At 45.4% G+C, this 17,600-nt stretch overlaps 1 protein-coding gene across 6 annotated transcripts in view; it reads left to right on the forward strand.

The window, feature by feature from the left end:
* UBAP2 (ubiquitin associated protein 2) overlaps positions 1-17,600 on the forward strand; it is a 1,669,217-nt gene that overhangs the window by 373,396 nt on the left and 1,278,221 nt on the right. For all 6 annotated transcript variants that reach the window (XM_085628825.1, XM_085628795.1, XM_085628777.1 and 3 more), the window contains exons 7-8: positions 3,507-3,564; positions 6,546-6,649. In XM_085628825.1, coding sequence (XP_085484951.1) covers positions 3,507-3,564; positions 6,546-6,649 — 162 coding nt within the window. The remainder of the gene's footprint in view (positions 1-3,506; positions 3,565-6,545; positions 6,650-17,600) is intronic.

The raw sequence follows: 17,600 nt of genomic DNA on the forward strand, positions 1-17,600 counted from the left end.
AGACTAATCTGGTGCACTTTTACCTAATGTGCTGTACCTTCGAGCATGTGCACAGTGGTCCTCTTCACTTTCTAGCCAACAAAACCGCATTCTGCATTGCCATAACATTGGCCAGGCGAGCGAGTGAAACTCTAGGCTGTCTCTAGTTCCATCGTACACAGCTTTCTTCCCGGACTAATTGGCCCTCCGTACGAAAGTGTTCTTCCTACCTAAACTAGTCATGTTCTTTCACATAGGGCAAACCATCACCTTGCCGACTACACAGCGCCACCTATTGACACGGATCCAGTCTGGTACCTGGGGGGGATTCCCAACTTGAGGAGTCTGAAGTTAGATAGTCTCTAATAGAAAAGGTGTTGCCAAAAGTAAATTGTTGTTTATTTAGCATTGGGGACTGTTAATACACCGAAACTTAAAGGTTGCTCAGTCCTGTGGATTGGCACCTGAGGCATAACTTAAGCGTTTGACTATTTGCAACTACCTAAGAAATGCATTATTGTACTAAGCAGCTAGGTAAATCTACTGTGCATGCCTTTTATGCTCATAAATGGAAGAGATTTGTATACCTCGGCAGCACTCTTAACATGCTTCCCTTTTTCACTCTTAGTAATAAATATTGCATACTTGTTAACACTGTTCAAAGATGCATCTTGCCTACTCGTCAATACTGGTGCACTTACACACCCTAATACACGAAGAGGAATGCCAAATGCAGCGCCAGAGGAGATGAACGGGGGTTACTCCGCACTAAATTCAAGGTGATGGATACTGTGAAATCCTTTGTCATACCCTATTATCGTGTTGTATACAACAGTGGTGTAATGTTTTTACTGTCTCAAGTTAATAAGATATATAAAGAAAAAAAATAGTGCACTTGACACGTAACTCAAAAGCAAAGTCAACCAATCAATGTTTTTAATAACGGTCGCCTCAGCTTTTATGGAACCTCTCAAAATAAAATCCTGCCTACTACTTTACTGCCCTATTCGCTCATGGAATCTGACAATTGTGCTTACCAAAGTTATGGGACCTCTGAGCCACTTCATTCGTGTCCTACACAGTTATTGCCACAGAAGGTGGATTTCCTTGGAGCCATCCCCTCTCACTATATCTATGTACATTTGCAGCTTGGTAATATCTCAGTACATTATCTAAAAATGCATGAACATTCAGGGTTTCCCAGAAACACAAGTCTGTCAAACTGTGCTAAAAATAGTGTTCCACACATTCCCTATTTTCGCTTGCAAGACACTGCTATTGGCATTTGGGACTGCTTTGCAATCTAGATGCAGCTTGTGATGTACGGAAAACTTTACCTACTTGTAACAGCCGGCTACAAGTAAGTAGATCCACTTTACTTACCTACCTATTCTGAGTGCCCGGGCTTCTTGAAAAAGTAGGGAGCCATTAACCCACATGCCATCACCCAAACTCCCATTGCACGAAGGAATGCCTCTTCTGCCAGTAGGTGTTAACTGTGACAACATTCACATGGGAGAAGGATGGAGTATGGCATTTAGATGTACACATAACCTAATGTGTATTTGTAAAGAGCATGTTCACTGCAAAGGAGATCTTGGGACTGAATAACAGATGTTACCCAACTCAATGGTACTCATTTTACCGACCTTAGAAGTATGAAAGGCTGAGTTCCCCCATCGGGATTTGAACCTGTGACCATGAAGTCAAACACTGATCCTTATAGTGGACGCATTAGTCCACTAAGACACCCGACCCGGTAGAAGCTCAGGGAGTTGGAGAAGCACCAGAAAGTGGCTAGTGAAAGGGGGTGGGGGACCCTTTTACTGCATGTGAATTTTCAGTCTTTAAGGACACTCAAGGGAATGATCCAGAGAAAGTAGTAGGTACAAGCAGTATCCGCCACTCCAGATGCTAGCATCAGGCCCAATAGCCATTGAGGATACTGATGTCAAAGTGTGATGTTACACCATACTACTTGCTATCTTAGAAAGTCTCTACACTGATGCCACAGACGGACAGATAATTGTTAGTGTGGACACAATCAACATTAAGACATGGATCATGAAGATATTCAGGGCACTTGATGATGTTGCTGTGACAGTAATCAATGTCAACTTAGAAATTGTTGTTGAAAGGAAGAGCCTCAAGGAGAATTATGGTGGGATAAGCCATTCATGTAATTTGTGAAATTCTTTTTTGAATTCCTGTAGCCTGTGTTTTCTTCTTTTGTGAGACATTGGGATACTTTTGCTGATATTTACTATATTCATTAGGCCGGGTCTGTGTGCATCTAGGATTTGCCACTGTTATCTTCTCATCACTCGCGTGACAATATTAGTTCAGTCTATCTTGTGTTCTGCGGGCTTCTGTGATTGTGCTAAACAATTTCACTTCTCATTGAAATTGTACTCTGTACAACTTAACTGAATTTGCACTCTGTGCAACTGATTTTTAGTTGTTTTTTTTCCCTTCCTCTTTTAAATGTTTCCATTTACCTAGCATGCTTTGTTCGATCAGGTTTTGGGGTGCTTGACAGTTCAATATGACTGGACATCAAGGTTACATAATAAACTGGTAGGATTAAACAGTTGAAAGAAGAATAAAATGAATTATCCAGAGAGCAGTGCATTGGTTTAGGAATTGTCCAAGCAGATAGAACTTGAATTCGGTCTTAAAAGCAATGAGTGGAGTTAGTTTTCGAAGTTCAGTGGCTACAGTTTCAGGCTGCTACGGAGAATTATTGCATTTGTGTAGTACTCTTCTTGGTCATCAACATCTGACTAGAGAAGGTTTTTGCCTCCTTTAACAGATTCTCCACCAGCAAGAATTTCCCTAGTTGTTATGAGCAAATTGCAAGAAGTGCTCATCCTAAGACTTAACAAACTGAATATCCCTCTAGCCGTGTAGTAGAAGGTTTGAACTTGGGGACTTCAAGGTCAAGCATGTCTCTTCGTCAGAGCCTTCTTAAACCATCAGCAAACGAAATAGCTAGTTATTCCTTGTGGCCATTGGATGTGCCATGTACAGTTATGCTCCTGTGGTGCTTTGCTTTACCCACCACTAATTCACTGTACTGTTAAATAACAGAATACTGTTTGATGGACAGGAGAGAGACTGCTGAAGTCTTCCTTGCCCTTCTCCATTAACTCCAACTGTCACTGAATGACCGTTATTTCTGAGGCTGTGCTTTCTGGTGTGTGCAACCTGTCAGTAATTGTCTTTTATATATTGTGAAACCAGTGGGGAGAGGAACTTATTGAGCCATAATGTTTTAAATGCTCCCTTCCCTGGCAAAATAAGGCTTTTCAAACCATTATAGTGCTGCTGCTGTTCTTTGCCTTGCTTCTCTATCCAGTTAAACTCTTGCAGCAAATTCTGCCATTTGTGTTTCTTCAAAACACAAGGTTAGCCAGACTTTTGGTTATATAAAGGCAGTATAACATCTAGGATCACACCATTCATAGTGTGGTAAACATTGTTTTGTCAAAATTGGGTTCTTACTCCGTTATTTCATTCATTGACAGGCTTTGGTGGCCGTGGCCGAGGAAGAGGAGCAGGAAGGTTTTCAGCACAAGGCATGGGGTAAGTTCTATCTCGCTTTGTCTTGATGTAATTGTTTTTCAAATAGTTTGAATGTGCATCACAATTTCTGTATTTCTTTTCATGTATAGTAGTTATTTGTACTAACATTTAGCACCGTTGCGTGTATTGACGCACTTGCCGCCAAAACTCTCAACAGCAATCATTTAAACTACAGAATAAAAAATATATTGTAAAATGTCAAACTTTCTTGCTTCTCTTTCACATGCATATTTATATGGAATTGTATCCAATATGATGTATGAAAAATGACCAATAAAGTTGGATTGGATCGAGGATGGGCTTATCTGGAATAAAAAGGACCCTTCATTACAGGCTCTAGTACAGTTCGGACTGATCGCAAATGCGTAAGCTCTTAGGTGGTGCTAATCCTGCAAGCAGGCCATCCATCCTTGGATGACCGTTTTGCTTTACTGTTGGTCCGTAAAACGGATTGCCAACTCTATTAGAGCTGGTTATACGAGACGTAGTAGGCTAGCGGGCGGAGGTTCGGAAAGGAGTGATAATGTTCGAATACCAGTGAAAATCCAGTGATGCAGAAGTGAAATCTATGTACTTCGAATCCTAATTCTGCATCTAAAGTATCTCCAATAAAGACGTAAATCACCATCTGCCCGACCATGTTTAATTGGCAGCATGGCTTGCATGTAGTTGGAATTTTCTCCTGTGGTGTTCTGTTTAAAAGAATTGGTGTTTACAGCAACTGTCAGTAACAAGGCATGATTGGATTGAGCAGACTGATGAATTCTTAAAGGAGCAGTGTATATTTTATAGACTGCACGAATGCTGCATATGTGGCTGCGTTTTAATTTCGTTGTGTATTTGAAGGTCATTTAGATGCTGCAAGTTGCAGTAAGCTTTTGTTTATATTTTTAAGTATTCACTTTTTGTGGTTGGAAAACTGAATGGAAATACTCAATTCTTGAGAGTTAGCTTGCTAATTGCTGATAGCCCGTATGTAAGAAGTTTTTTTAAAAATGATCTGAGATTGTTTTATACATGCTTTGATGCCTGTTACGATCTCGTCCAATTGAAGAAAAGGGTGGCTTGAGAAAATCGTACAACCTGTGGCGGGCAACCCTTGGTGCCTGCCACACTCTGCATGGTTGGGAAGAGGGGACTAATGGGTATCCCCACAGGCCAGATTCGGAGGGCCTTGGGCTTCACCCTGCTACGGCCCCCCAAAGACAGATTCCGTCAGCCGTTTCGAGCAAACCAACTTGGAACATCTGTCCAGATTTTGTCATCGTAATCGCTCGCTTGGAAACTGTGTCCATAGAGCTGTACGATTCGGCTCTGAAAGGCTCAGCCTGTCCGAATGCCTTTTGGAAGCGATTCAGACAGCCCGAACGGTTTCCGGGCATCATGATCAGTCGTTTGGAACTGGGTACGATTCGGTCAGCAACCAGGGCGCTGAATCGGATTTGGAAAACCTGAATCCAATTTGCAGCCCTTACACATGGGGGATCGTAATGGACCCCATTATGTTAGCCACGTTCTGGAACCCCACGTGACACAGGGACAGTTTCTAATGTTTAGGATTTAAGTAAATATACCTAGAAGTCAGAATCTACTGTGCTTTGTAGCATATGGTTATCTTCTTTACATTTAATTTCTAGCTGCCTTCTCTGGCGGACATTTTTATTTTTTGAATTTGCCTGTTTTTGAATAATCTTCCTCTTTCCCAGCCAGCTTACCAACGGTTGTGATAACTCTGGGTATTCATCCACACACTGTTAATATCTGCTTGCCTGTGCTGCCTGCTCTGGAGCTGCTTTTCCATTTATGACCCCACTTTCTCTAAGCATTTCTGCTATGAGTATGTCCTACTTTGTTGTATGTTGCATTGTTGGTCGTAAACTTAAATTGCTGTGTATCCTAGTTGTTTAGTAGGTACATCTTCACACTTTCCATGTGCTGTTAAAGAATCGGGACTAATAAAAAAGATGGACAAACATACAACATTAAATTAATCTGTGATTAACATTATTTTTGGGTACAGTTTAGTAGCATTTTGTGTATTTGAAAGTGGTAATCAAAAATTCTTAGTATTTATCCTCAAATTTAGTGTGAGTGTGGGTTTTAGAAGTATATTTCTGAGAAACAAATGTAAAATTAGAACTTTTAATGGCTTCGTTTCAGTGCAATTCATCAATATTAGACGTTATTTTATGTAAAGATTTTGATTTATGTACCATCAATACACTAATCATCACATGTAAAATAGTGCAGAACAGTAAAATGACTAGCTGAGCCCCTGGTTACGTGTTGCATGATAGTGTGGATATGTGTAAAAACTAGCTCAGGAACCACTCCTCCCAGAGTCCACCCATCGGCTTGCACCCTAACCCCATTGTCTTCTTTCCTGCAGTTTGGATTTCAGATCATCTCCCTCCTAGGATCAGAATCTCTTCCTCAAGGGACTAGTTAAGATTCTCTGGTCTCTCTAGTGGGATGCCTCTGTATTTTCACCAAACTGCCCATATTTTAGTTTTAAGGGGGCAACTTCTGGCCTAATTTCCAAGGTCCTATAACAGTGTAGCTCCTGTGACCCCAGTTCTAATGGCGGGGGGTTTGCTATCCTTCCAGGCTCTGGTGATGTCCCTTTTCGCTACAACCAGCCACAGCAGGGCAGTACGATACCTGTTGGCAACTAGTTCTTCTGTTGTGTGGAGGAGATACAAATTGGGGCCCTGAGGTTGGTGTACTGCAATCACTTCCAGGTGATAAATTTAGGCCCAAAGTTAATCTTCTGAAATAGGCAGAACAAATAGTACCAACGTCGTGAAAGTCCACTAGCAGTCCATATCTCTTCCAGTCTAATCTGTTCTGGACATTTTGCTGCCTCCTCTAAAAGCACCTAATGTGGCATTTTCTGCATGCCATTACCATTTAGTCACTAAAATAACATTTAGTTTTGTTTACTGTAATACATTGTAATGTTTGTGTTTCCCAAACTCTAGGACGTTTAATCCTGCAGACTATTCAGAACCTGCAGCCAACAATGGCTATGGGATGAAGTCTGAGGTTTGGGATATTGGCCCTGTTGATGGTGATGATGGAACAGGTGAGAGAACATTTGAGAACATTTTTCACATAACCAAGCAAATCAAATGTTAATCTGTAACTAAAGAATTTAAGTAGCATTTGTATTATATTACTGAGCTTCTAAAACTGGAGGGCTTCTCCTTAGTTAAATACAATTGTTAGAGAGGATTCTTCATCTTGGAAATAGAGGATCGATTTCTATTCACACACTTATTATTTGGAAACATCACAAGTGGCCTTGCATCCTTAAAAGCAGTTTCCTACTTTGCTAATGAAAATGTTTCTGTACTTGATAGAGTGAAGCTGTGGAAGAGTCAAGAAAATGTACTGGAATTCCTAAATGGCTCTTAGATTACTTCCGATTTGGATTGTTGGCATATGAATTGCAGAAATACCTTCATTTTTTTTTTTTTTTACACTCCTCACCCCCATTTCAGCTCCCCCTTCCAATGCTGATGATGTACTAGATATCACAAGAAGAGCCATTAATAGCCTTTTCTCTGTGCCGACAGGGCTAAACTGGTGTTGTCCCTCATATGATAGTCGCTGATGGTCATAAATGTAGAATAATCCCACCTGCATGTGAGGACCACAGAACACCAGTTTTTTTAATAATCTAAACACATACTCATTGTCTTTGATTTAATGTGATTGCTGTCATTTTCAATATTGCAGAGGTAGACTAAATAGGGTAGCCCTTTGCAAAGTTGTTGATCTGTTACAAATCCAACATATAGGCAATATAGCAGCACCTAGTAAACTCTATTAGGAAATAATCAGATTTAGCATTGAAAAATCTTGCGGAATGGAAATATTCTTGAAGGGAAGAGAGGCCTATTTGGTCAAAAGTGAAGAAGTTTAAAAATATGTAATCCTCCTTTAAGAAGCAAGCAGGTTCCATCTCCCAGCATGCTCTGTACTGACAGTTGTATCAAAGCATCACTTTTTTTCTGGCTCATGCTGTGTGGATCTCTAAACAAATCGGGGATTTTCACTGTAATGTTTTGAGGTGTTTTCCTTAGAATTGGTTAACCTAACTGCTTTCAATATCTGAGAAGTGTTTAAAATCTTTTTTTTATTTTAACCTCTTTGAAGGACTTTTCTCCACAGATTTCTTCAATTTTTGTGAAGCGCCTCTTCTGTGGGAGGAAGGTGGCTGCCCCTGACCCTTAGTCCTTGTATGGTCTGTTTACCCTGCTCAAAGAATGTAAGCTTCATAAAAGAAACCATATCAATGGACTGTGAAGGAGTTCACCTAAAAGGGAAGCTAGAAGATGTTTGGTTAGATGAAGAGAGAAATAAACTGCAAGCTAGTCAGATAAGTCTACCTCTTCTACTGCATCTGTACACTATTAAGACAAGGACTCCGAAAAGGGAGATTTTGGGAGCAGAAGCTGCTTTGACATCACTCAACATGTCCGAGATCACCATTTGACATAGCGCATCAGTGTTGAAGCATAGTTTGGCACTAATGCCTTTGATGATGAAAGCTAGCTCTGCAGTACGGATGATGCTGTGGGGACTCATTCGACCAAAAAAGACTCCTCTGGTTCCTTGCTGTCTGATGGCAACCCACACAATCTCCCTGCTCAACGCCAAAGGTTCCTGCTGCCGATGCAGTTGACAACGTCTTAATTTTCCACCTTACCTTCTAGGTACTTTTTCTTCACCACCGATGTCTCAGGTTCAATCTGGTCCACCTAAGATGGTTTTTCCTGCAGACTTCAGGTTCCACTTGCACCCTTAGACTGTCAACATAGACTAGTTACGGTTCCTAGAGGCTCCCCATTGTTACCTATCGGGCAGATGCATTTGCCCCCAGCACATCCCACAACTCTGTCTTGGGCTCTGAATCATTGCGTTTCTCCACTTGCGTCTCATCACTGGCAAAAGAGAAGGACACCATCCACTTCCTGAAGTAGGCATTATTCATCAGACGTAGCTTGTTCTCCTCCAACTTCATGTGCCTGCTCGTTGTCCAGATTCCCATATGTAGATCATATTGCCGCCTCTCAGGATGTCCTCCTAAAGAGACCAGTGACACTGTATACAAATGAAGGCCTCTCATTCACCATCTCCCATCGTTTAGCTTTGTTCTACTTCAAGGTCCATTTTGCCTTTGGTTACCAGCTTTGCAGAGTTTGGAGAAGAGAAGTTCCTTGTGACTTATGAAAAAGTATTGACCTTTCGACCAGGACTCAGTCTGCAGCTTTCAGGGACTTGCACTGAGCTCCATCATTGTCTTGGCAGCCAGGAAAGAATGTCTACCACAAAAGCCACTGATTCTCCATGACAAAGAGCGCAAACCTATTGATGCAGTTGTGGAGCTGCAGCAATGACATTGAAAACAACTAGTGCCCCAACCTTGCTATGGCAATGCAATAGAATCCTATGGAAATCCCTTGTCACTCATGCTGAAGGGTGCCCAATAGATCGGACGCAAGACGTTGTGGAAATCGTACAAAGACTACTAGTGCCTTAGTGTTTAATATTTCCATAGACTCCTCAGATTTGCCAATCATCACATTTTGCCACAGCATCTCCCTCAAATGTGCATAATTCCTGTGAATACCAGTCTTGAAGCCTGATGTGCAGCTTAATATTCTCAACCTGGCATTCATGCGATGAGTTCAGTTTGGGTTCCTCATGGATGATAAAATGCACAGAATTAAGAATGCGGCTGAAACCTTTATGGCAGTAGAATTGGAAGGAAAGAAACAAATGACACTGTTTACAAGTAGTGACCTCTTTACCAAGCAAGGCTAAGCATTCAATCCCCTCAGTGGTAACATCAGCCTCAACTGCAAGGGCAGCAACAACCCTCATACCGCAGACGATCTGGAAAAGGTTTAGGTCAGCAGCACTAATGAACCTTCTCACGGAAATCCCAGTCTCACTCAGGACATTGACTTACCAACTTCCTCTCCTCTGATCACGCCTTCCGGTTGAAGGGAGTGTTATAAATCGTGCTGCAGGGTGGCAGAACATAAATAACTAATGGAACCTTCAAATAATAATAAATGGTTATCAGCTCTGATTGCCATGAGTGAAAGTTACAGCTCTTTTACAAACGTTTGCAGTAGAGCCTATTCCTTCCTCACAAACGTTTTCAGTGTGCATGGTGGTTGTTGCTGCTAATCTCTGAAAATTAAGAGCTTCGTCTGCCTATTACTAGATGACTGACTCATAAACATGGCAACACCTGAAGGGGTCCAGCTCCTCTACAGTATGCCACTTTCAGTATTCCAACAGCTAGGATTCAGAGCCAATAACTCAATGTCTATAGTGACTCCAGTACAATCCATCAATTAACTGATAGCAGTCCTAGACTCTTTTCTCCTCAGAAGGATACACTTTTGCTGACCGTGTTCTGTCAGTCTAAATTGTGTGAAACTTCTACACTCCTTTGCTCATCATTCTTGTTCCAAATGCTAGTCTGCAAATGAGACCATTGAAGCAGTGTCTAGAAGACCAGTGTATTCTGCCTTTGAGCAGCCGGGAGGACAAGTTGACTCTCACATGGAGTGCAGTTGATTCTCTTATTTGCCAGTCTACTAACTGGAAGAGTGTCCCCTTACAATTGGAAAATCCATCTCAAACTGCAGTGAGAGATATGGCCACTGGTTTTGGGAGCCTGCATGGATGCCCGTAAACAACAATTTCTCTGCTCAAAGAAAAAGGATGTATATATTAATCTGCTGGAACTAAGGGCGGTCCATCTAGCTCTCCCGTTTTTTAATAATGCATTACATTAAAAATCTGTGAAGTTAAAGATCCAAAATTGTCTTTAGGTTTAAATCAGTTTTTCTTTAACTGTAAAGTTCAATACACTACTACCCACCTACATGTGCTCAGCCGGTGGCGGTCAAATAGGAGAGGCAAGTCTCGTAGGAGCAGAGGGTACAGAGTAGTGTATAATAAACAAGAGCGATGGAATAGGAGAAACATGGAACTGGGGGAGAGAGAGTATTGCCCATTAGTAAAAGAGTTGGTGGGGGTGTATTCAAGTGTTGTGGTGGTCTTCAGGCACCTCTGCTGGTATTAAAAGCAGGACTCCTATGTAGCGGGACAGGACAGGTCGTGGAATTTGGTAGAAAGGCATGTCAAGGCGGATTGCCATATATAGTCTAACGGGGGAAGATGCTGCATTGCTACAGCAGTTAATTTCTCCATGCCTATTATGTCCCACAGTTAGTGTACCCAGTCTAGGTGTGACGGGATGGTTGCAGTGTTCCATTTACTAAGAAGAAGGTGTTTGGCTGGTCCAAGAGAGAGAGTGATGGCTGTACCTCTAGGTGACCGTAACAGGTAAGTGAGTGGGCTCGGGAGGCCCAATAATATGTAGCTAGGGAACCTCGGAATGTCCACCGTGTAGATGGCGTTTATTGCTTCTAGTACTCCCTCCCAGAAGTATTGTTGCCTTGGGCAGTGCCAAAGCAGGTGATTAAGAGTGCCCTGTTATCTACAGCCTCGCCAGCAGTGCTCGTCCCCATTATGGTTCCAGACCGCCATTTTTTAGTGGTTTAAGATACCAGTAAGGGGCTATTTTTAGGATCATTTCCTTACTGGTGATGTTTAGAGCAGACTTTCGGGCTCAGTGTAGTGTCACTTTACTCCCTGTCTGTAAAGGGTCTCTTACATTCCCATATGGCCGGTCTTGGTGATCGCAGTGGTGAGTGCAGTGTCACTTTTCCGCACAGTGTTTTATCTCTACTTAACGCCTCTCTCAGTTCTGGAACAGTCCCCAGGTCTTTCAAGGAGGCCATCTTGGTGCCTTTGCTGAAGAAGCCTGGCGCGGACCCTGCGGTCCTCGCCAACTATCGGCCCATCTCCCTCTTACCTTACCTGTCTAAAATCTTAGAGGCACATGTCACTGCTTGCCTCTCGCAATTCATTGAAGAATCCAACTTTTTAGAATCAAATCAAGCCGGGTTTAGACCAGCCCATTCAACCGAGGCCGTGATTCTAGCCGTGCTGGACAACCTCAGAAGTAACGCTGACAGAGGACTCTCCCAGGCACTGGTCCTACTGGATTTGTCGGCAGCATTCGACACGGTGGATCATGCCATATTACTCCACCGTGTCGAGTCAGCTGGAATCCGTGGGCTTGCTTTAACCTGGGTCAGGTCTTTTCTCGAGGGAAGATCCCAAGCAGTCAGCTTGGGCCCTTTCAGAGCTACCAGCGCCCCGTCGTTCTGTGGCGTCCCCCAGGGATCATCTTTATCCCCCCTTCTCTTCAATTTGTATCTCCAACCCCTTATTCACTCCTTGGGTAGGTGAGACGTCACTGTGTTCAACTACGCGGACCACCTACAAATTATTTTTCCCCTCACTTCTCCTGACGCCATCGCCAACTTCCAGGCGGTCATGATACACATCCAGCATTGGATGAATCAAAACCAACTGAAGCTCAATCCTGGGAAAACTGAGCTCCTCCTCCCCGGGAGGAGTGCTTCCCACTGGGGCCCCCAGTATTGGCCCTCTGAGCTCGGCCCTCCACCTCTCCCAGCTGGTTGTGTAAAGAGTCTCGGGGTCATCATTGACTCTGAGCTCAATCTTAAGGCCCAAGTGAGCGCTGTAACATCTGCCTGCATGTTCCAGCTTTACAGGATACGAAAAGTCGCCCACCTTCTGACCCCGGAAGCCTTGCTACAGGTTATAATAGCACTGGTGATGTCGCGTTTGGACTTCTCCAATTCTCTGTACCACGGTCTTCCAAAATCCTTGCTTTCCAGGCTACAGGTCATTCAAAACCAAGCCGCAAGACTTGCCTTCAAAATTCCAAGATGGCAGTCGGCCAGACCCCTACTCCATCAATTACACTGGCTGCCCATCAGTGATAGAATAGCTTTCAAGGTCTGCTGCCTGGTCTTTAAAGCCTGATTGGCTCCTCCCGGGCTTTCGTGAAGTCCTTGGTTACTCCCTACTGTCCGACCCGTACTCTGAGGTCCACCAACCTCCAGCTTCTGTGCATTCCCCGTTTCAAACTTTCCAGACTAGGCGGCCGCAGCTTCATCCATCTGGCTCCTAAGCTGTGGAACTCTCTTCCGCTCTCTCTCAAGACTGAGCCCTCTCTTCTGTCCTTCAGGAAATCCTTGAAAACTTTGCTTTTTTCACATCCCCGTTGAGTCTCTTTTGCACAATCTCGGTGGTCTACCAGCGCCAGGAAACTCATGGTGACAGTGCGCTTAACAAATTTCCCTTAACATTAACATTTAAAGATGTATAGATGTCGGAGAGTATTTTCTTATCTGTGTGTCTCGTGAGAAGTCATTTCTCAAAGGGTGTCAAGACTCTCCTAGCATGCGGTCGGATCCACGTCTGCATTACCCAATGGGCTACTGCCACATATTATCTTGCGGTCTCCGGTAGACCATGTGACACCTGTAGCATAGAGAAATCCATAAACCTCTTTGGGTCAAACAGATCCCGACAGGTTTGTAGTTCGCATCTTGCCAGGCTTGAAATGCCACCTCAGAGGCTGCAGGGGTAAGTTGGGGTTGCCTATCAAAGGGGGGGTTGGGAGATGTGGAAGTTGAGAGCCCATGCGGCAGTTGGACGTGGTCCCATACACTAATGCTGGCGTGGGTCACAGGGAAGACACACTCTGCACCTGTGGGTTTTCAGAAGCCAGGGCATTTTCCAGATATGTATGCCCGCAATAGCCTGGTCAACAAAACACAAATGTTTCTCCGTTAAGGTGCGGAACAACTCCACCATGTAGCGCAGCTGAACTGCTTGATAATAGCAGTGGAGGTTCCAAATTCCTTGAATCGACAAGTAGGTACGAGTCTTGGCCAGCCTTGATCGCTTGCCTGCCTAGATGAAATCCCAAATAAGTGTCTGTAGTTTATCTAAGAGGGTCGAGGGAGGCTGAAGCGGGAAAGTTTGCATCACATAGAAGAGCTTGGGTAGTATTGTCATTTTAACGGCTGCTATGCTCCCAAGTCTGGACAGATTATGAGCGTTCCTCGCGGGAAGGTCGAACATGTGGTGGTTATGAGACCATAGTTTTGGGCAGCTATGGACGGAAGTGTGTCAATCGGAATTCCCAGATACGAAATCCCGTCCTCAGTCCACCGAAAGGCATGAGGAATGTCAAACGGGCCCTCTCTGCTGCTGGGAATGTGATAGTGCTAATGACTTTTGCAAGTTGGTTTTAAAGCCTGAAGCAGCAGTAAAGTCAGCTAACTCCGTCATGATGACCCATAAGGATTGTTCGGGGTCGGGGTGGGTCAAAAGGACATCGACTGCATAAAGCATGATGTTGTGCTCTCTTCCAGCCATCCGTCCACCCTCAATGTTAGTTACTTCATATACGTTTCGCTAGGGGCTCCATATAGAATGCGAAAAGTAGGGGAGACAAGGGGCTACCCTGCCGTGCCCCACGTGTGATGGGGAATGTGGTGGATTTCCTTTCATTAACCTATATGCTCTCCCAAGGGGCCTATTAACATGCCTGGACCCATTTGCAAAATCAGGTACCTGTACCCAGCCTCTGTAGTACCATGTGTAGGAAGGGCCAGTGCGCCTGATCAAAGGCCTTTTGGTCATCAAACGATAGGAGGACCGCTGGTTTCCGGGTGCGTTACTCTTTGTCCACAAGGTGGCACAGATGTTGAGTGTTGTCACTGCACCCCCGTTCCGGAATGAACCCAGCTTGGTCTGGATCCACCAAACACTGCAATAAGGAGGTAACCTGTGGGCAAGCACACTGGTAAAGAGTTTTGCATCGACATTCAAGAGGGAAATCAGGCGATAAGACGCACAGTATTTGGGGTCCTTGCCCATTTTGTGAATCACCGTAGTTGTAGCCAGGCCCATTGAGTCAGGCAGGGTGCCTGTGTCGCTAAGGGTATTAAACAGGTGGGCCCAGAGGAGGGCAAGGTGTGAGGCAAAAGTCTTGTAGAATTTCACGCTGGAGCAGTCTGGACCTGGTGCCTTGCTGGGCTGTATATTCTATATGGCTGTTAAAACTTCTTGAGTAGTGATCTCTGCGTCCAGGGCAGAAAACACCGTGGTCCCTGTGTTGGCTTGAGGCACTAGGGATAGGTAAGAATGAGCATCCGAATCCAGCAGAGACTCCACGTTATATTGAGACTCGTAGAATGCACAAAAAGGTTAGGCGATTTCTACGTCCCAATGGAGGATAACGCTGTCTGGTCCCACTATCTTGGAAACACTCTGCTCAATGTCTTGTGCTTGGAGGTGGTGTGCAAGCATCTGCTCTGGTCTATTGCCCCCAGCATTATATTTTGACAAATGCAGAGTAGGGCATATGCCGCCTTGCCCATGTCAAACTCCCGGAGTTGCTTCCGAGCTGCTGTTAGTTGCCGGCGTATTGCTACTGACCCGGATCTCACGTTTGGCTTAAAGTTCTTTAACTTCCATCTCAGTTGACTGTGTTTAATCCGCCGCGCTCTGGTATGGGCTGTAGCTATTGCAATTAATTGTCCCCTAATCACCACTTTGTGTTTCCCACAGGGAGGCTGGGGTGGTCGCTGGTGTATCATTTATGTCCTAAAACATGGTTAAAGCGGTCAATATGTCTGATCGTGTTAAGTCATATGTGGGAAGTCTCATTCTAAGGCGCAAATATGGTTCGGCTTGCGCCTGCCACGGTAGTGGTGTGGGGTGGTTGGTGAGTGGTCAGAGAGGGCTTCCGCCCGACAACCACTGAAACAGTATCACGGGTGAGTTCAGGTGATGTCAGGACATAGTCCAAGCAGGCATATGTTTGGTGTGCAGCCGTAAAAAGAAGTGTATTCCAATGCTGTAGGGTGCCTGTGTCTCCAAACTTCCGTCCGACCCCCCCTGCCTCTAACCAGAGCCTAGTGGCCCCCGGATTGCCTCACCCTGGGTGTGGTGCGCTCTGTGTGTGTGTGTGTGTGTGTGTGTGTGTCTGTTACAATGTTAAAATCTCCCCCGACTAGTATCCCTTTGTCTGTCATCATCAAGAGTTGGCTCAGGGATTCCCTAATAAAGGATTCCTGACTGTCGTTCAGGCGTAAATCGTGGTAATTGTGTAGGTGATGCCAACGAAGAGGATCTGCAAAGCTAACAGTCTACCTGGTATGTCTAGAAGGACCCTCTCGACTCTCCCCTACAAATGTGTGACAACAGGACAGCCATCCCCGCTTTCTTGGAGATCCCTGAAGAGAAAAACTGGCGATCAAACCATCGGGAGCGAAGCCTTTGCCAGTCACTCTGAAGTAGATGTGTTTCTTGTAACATGAATGGGTGATCCCATTTATAATTAATATTTTATCCTGAAGGAGGTCTTTGAAGGGCTTAAGCTCTCTTCTGCATAGCAAATTCATTGACGAGATCTTGATAAAGCTGCACACGGTATCAATCGAAGGTGATAGAGGATTTATCTGGTGCCGCGAACATGATTATTTCCTTTTGTCGGTAGGGGTAGAGGCAGGTCACTATGTCTTGTGGTTGTCCTAGAGCAGTGGCCGGGTGGCCGGCGCGGTGTGCCCGGTTCAAGATGATTTCCTCATCCTGCAAAGAGGGGGCAACCTGTTTGAATAGACGAATGAGAAAGTTGTGTAGAGAACACAAGATTGCTTGGAGTGGAATGCCCCTGATCCGTAAATTGGAGCGGCGGGATCTGTTTTGCAGGTCCTCAAGGCGATTGCAGAGGTCCAGTTTCCAGTCGCGTAGCGCTATCAATTGCTGCCGATGTCCCTCGAGTTCTCCTTCACGTGCGTTCTGCCTGGCCCTCTTCTAGTGCTGCCACTCTCGTACCCACTGTTTCTACATCTTGTTGTAGCGCCTTGATTTCAGCTGTGATTTCCCGCTTAAGACCAGCAAAATCTTCCCGTAGTGTTCCAAATAGGTGTTCCAGAAAGGCTTTGGTGATAAGGGAGTCCTCGCCTTCTGCACCACCGACACCGGCGTCATCTGTTTGTGGGTCCGATTGCTCATGGCTATTCGTGCCCTTGCATTTCTTAGGGGCAGACTTAGCAAAAATGTCCTTCACTGAGGGCTCCTTCCTTGCAGTCCGAAGAGAAGACCTACCGCCACGAAGGACGGGGCCCCACCAGCCACCACTGTCCACACGTATTAGGAGTCGTGGCCTGTACTGGTGAGCTCTCAGTGGGAGGCCTCTGCAAGGTGCCTCTCGCCCCCCGGCGCCTCTCGCCCCCCGGCGCCTCTCTAACCCTGCGCCTCTGTTATTCAGCCGTTCAATAGCGCCAGTCATGTAGTCCAGGAAAAGGTACACTAAGTCAATAGGCCCAAAGACAATGGCGTCTGCAGTGTCAGGCGTCTTAGACAGTGCTGGGTGTTGGCAGCCAAGTGATGCTGGTGAGACCACTACTCAGAGAGAAGGGTGGAAGCCGCCCTCTAAGCCAAGGTCAAATCAAAAGGGACCTGGTGCAGAGGTCCGCATGGGTTCGGGGGTCTGGTCAGACTAATGGTTGCCCTGCCCCCAGCCCCCCTCCCAGACTATCGCTGTCATTCACGCATCGTTGGTTGCGCTCTATTTAACTTTATTCCGTGCCTCTCAGCCTGTGGACTAGTGTGTACTCGCACGTTGCAGGCAATGTGGGCTTTCCTTCGATGAAGCGCCTGGGATGAGTAGCAGGCCCTGGACAACCGTGCTGAAACTGCCGGTGGCCACGATCCCCCAACCAGCCGCAAGTACTCCGAGGGACCTACACCCCCTGTAAGTCACACAAGGTAGGGCTGCAGATTTCCCAGGTGCGGCAATGCAGTTGGGGGACGAGCGGGGTCTCCCTCTGTTACTTCCCTTTGGTGTGCTCCGTGTTTTGCGGGCTCCGGGACCTGCGGCCTGCGAGATGTCGCTCTTCACTGCTTCTATCGGCGGCTGCGCTCTGCCAGCCGATCCCACAGGAGGACTTGCCTTGGAGCTCCACGCCCAGAGTGGCTTGTCTCCGGCTGCGGGTGACTGATGCGGTGCTTGCCCATCTCTTCCTTAGCCCGTAGGCCTGTGTGGCGAA

The sequence above is a fragment of the Triturus cristatus genome, chromosome 2_1, assembly GCF_964204655.1.
Source record: "Triturus cristatus chromosome 2_1, aTriCri1.1, whole genome shotgun sequence".
NCBI classification, from domain to species: domain Eukaryota; kingdom Metazoa; phylum Chordata; class Amphibia; order Caudata; family Salamandridae; genus Triturus; species Triturus cristatus.